General features: G+C 36.1%; 1 protein-coding gene across 1 annotated transcript; it reads left to right on the top strand.

Moving 5' to 3' along the window:
- Positions 1–1008: 1008 nt before the first annotated feature.
- On the top strand, positions 1009–2327 carry LOC132293891 (uncharacterized). Its single transcript, XM_059791547.1, has 2 exons — positions 1009–1379; positions 1526–2327. Exons 1-2 carry the CDS (start codon positions 1293–1295, stop codon positions 1970–1972), a joined length of 534 nt encoding a protein of 177 aa, XP_059647530.1. The 5' UTR covers positions 1009–1292; the 3' UTR covers positions 1973–2327.
- Positions 2328–2807: the final 480 nt, after the last annotated feature.

The following is a 2807-nucleotide window of genomic DNA, read 5'->3' on the forward strand; positions in this document are numbered from 1 at the left end:
TTAACTAATTAACGTGAATATCATGAATCTTTCACATAATAATCAAAATAGTTTCAATAGGCGGCAGAAAGCTACAAGGCAATTCAATTTATATATCATCTCTTTTTATGAGTTAATTATAAACTATTCTTAAGAGCATAGTTCAAGTGGCGTTTCCTCCTCCTTTCATGAAAAAAGTTATGGTTAATTTATATCATTATGGGATATAAATTTGAATTTATTTATTTATTATTTTTTTTTTTTCGAAAGGTAAAATTTGAATATCATTTGCTAAAGGGAAGTGAATGGTATGAAAATTCTCACTTGGTAGGTTCACACCAATTTTTTTACTCAATTATCCAAATATTAAGGGCCTGTTTAGCATGTGATATGCTTTAAGTGTTATGTTTTTAATCAATACCAAAATAACCATTTTGTTATAGAAATGTTTTAAGTGAAATCGGAATCATATTTAGTAACGAAAATTTATTTTAAAAAATTTGAAAATTTGTTTTAATTTTTTTTGCTACAGTACCAAAATAGCATCACCAGTTTGGTGATATGGATTTGAATCAAAAAAATCTTTTATGAATTATTTCAAACTAATATTAATCGTCCCAAATATGATATAGGTTCAAATTTAAAAATTAATATTTAAAAAATAATATCATAATACATTTTAAATAGACTAAAATAAGGTGGAGACTAAAATAAGGTGGAGAGCCAAGGGCCCAAGGTGGCTAAAAAGTGAATATACACTCTCAAAAATTTGTCCGTCAACAAACAAATAAACAGCAAAATAAAACTTACCCATTAAATGCATTGGAACAAAAAATTCACAGTACCATATAAATCAAGTCAGCTTCGCAAGCTAGAGAGTTTGGTTGGGTTGGGACCACTATCCATCTAGTTGTTGTGAGAACCACCACTTCAAGGTATGTGATCCGCGCCAGAGCTCGTCAGCCCCGTGAATGTCAGTTAATCTCTTAAATCATCTCACATGCCTCACTTTATTAATAAATAAAGCTTTCAAGTTTTAGAGTGCAATGCATTTATTGGTTTGTAAATACCAACGCCATTCCCACCTCTTGAGCCCCAAACACGCATTGCATCTACACTCCTCCCTCTCTCTCTCACACACAAACACACACTGCTCTGCACTTCCCTCTCTCTCTCTCACACACATCCTCACTTACTAACTCACTCAGTAGCTCTTTCTTCTACTACAGCAGTAATATATAAACGGTACCCTTTTGAGGTTTGCATTCACCCAACCTAGAGAGAGAAAAAGAGCATCTGGAGGAGAGAGAAAAATGGCGAAGCAGTCCCCGATATTTCCAATGCCAGAACCCCAACACTTCAGTGACTACGGCTTTGACCCTCAATTCGATTATTTCCAGGTCTCATCTTCTATACACTGACACGCACACATACACACACATATATATATATATATATACACGTACGTATACTATATATACAATATATGCATAAATGTGAAGCTCTTGACCCATTTTCTCTGTGTGTTTGTGTGGGTGAAAACAAGGTGCTAGAAGAAGCAAGGAAGCACAAGCGCGAGAAACCAAGATCCATAGACGCTCTACACTTCAAGCTCCAAAAACCCATTTCCAAGGACGACTCCAAGAAGATCAAGAAGACCAAGAAACGATGGTGGCGAAACGCTCTGCTGTTCTTCCGCCGGAAACTGACCCCCAACGACCGACAACCCAGCTCCGATCACCGTGATGGGCTCCGCTGTGGTCGCGCCCTCAGGGGATCAATGTCGGGCCCGTTGTACATCACCGAGAGTCGGGGTGGGTCAGCCACGCCCTACCGGACAACCAGCCAGCCGACGTCGGGGCCGCTAGCCGGAACCCTGACGCCGGCGAGGAAGGGGGAGATGGGTGTACCGTACATCAGCCTCAGGGAGCTTAATATGGAGCAGCAACACAGGATCTCAGCTTCGGCAATGCCAATATACTTGGTCACTTGATTTTTATTTATTTTTAAATTTTTTTGTGTTTTTTTTAGAATTTGCTGAAATGGGCTTGATGTGATTTTTAATTTGTGCTTTAAATCTTTTTAGTATTTAGCTTTTGTTAGTTTCTGGAAAGGTTCTTTGAAAATTGCTCCGACTTGGAGGAAAAAGAAGTTCGATGTGTTGTTCCCCTTCTTTTGTGGTTTATGACCACTTTATTGGTTTCTGAAACTACTGAACTCGTGGTTTGACTCAGACACGTTGTTTTCTTTACTGTTTTCTTTTTGTTTACCCAGGAAAGTGACATGTCGTTTGCCAGTAACTGCAAAGTTACAGTCAATTACATAGACAGCAAAAGGCATGCATGCGACGTCGTTTATGGCCTTGTTTTTGTGGGTATCACTCCATTATTATTGTATGGATTATAATAAGTTATTTACTAGATTGATATAAATATTATGGGGTCCCATTCGCTCATTACCGTTGGCATTTGGTTTGTCTATTTGTAGATTCTGAAATTCATGTGTATTTGTGAAAAATAAAAATAAAAAATTCATGCCTATCTCTGACTATTTCAATTAACCGTTGGTAGGCGGGGTCCACACAAATAGCCGACATTTTTTGTTTATTTGTGTTTAGGTTTTTTTCAAAACTCATGTTTCGTTTGGCTCCACAATTTAAAGATTTTTTTTTTTTTTTTTTTTTTTTTTTTTTTTTTTTTTTTTTTTTTCCTGGTAAATACAATTTGAAGAATCTTCTTTGATCCAATTACTCAAAATTTTGAGCTATTTTCAAACGATTTGTACCAATGGAACAAAATTCATCTTTATTTATTTATTTATTTTTTTTT

The sequence above is a fragment of the Cornus florida genome, unplaced genomic scaffold (genome assembly GCF_030987335.1).
Source record: "Cornus florida cultivar Cherokee Brave unplaced genomic scaffold, ASM3098733v1 CherokeeBrave_3.0.0_Hap2_Chr01, whole genome shotgun sequence".
NCBI classification, from domain to species: Eukaryota; Viridiplantae; Streptophyta; class Magnoliopsida; order Cornales; family Cornaceae; genus Cornus; species Cornus florida.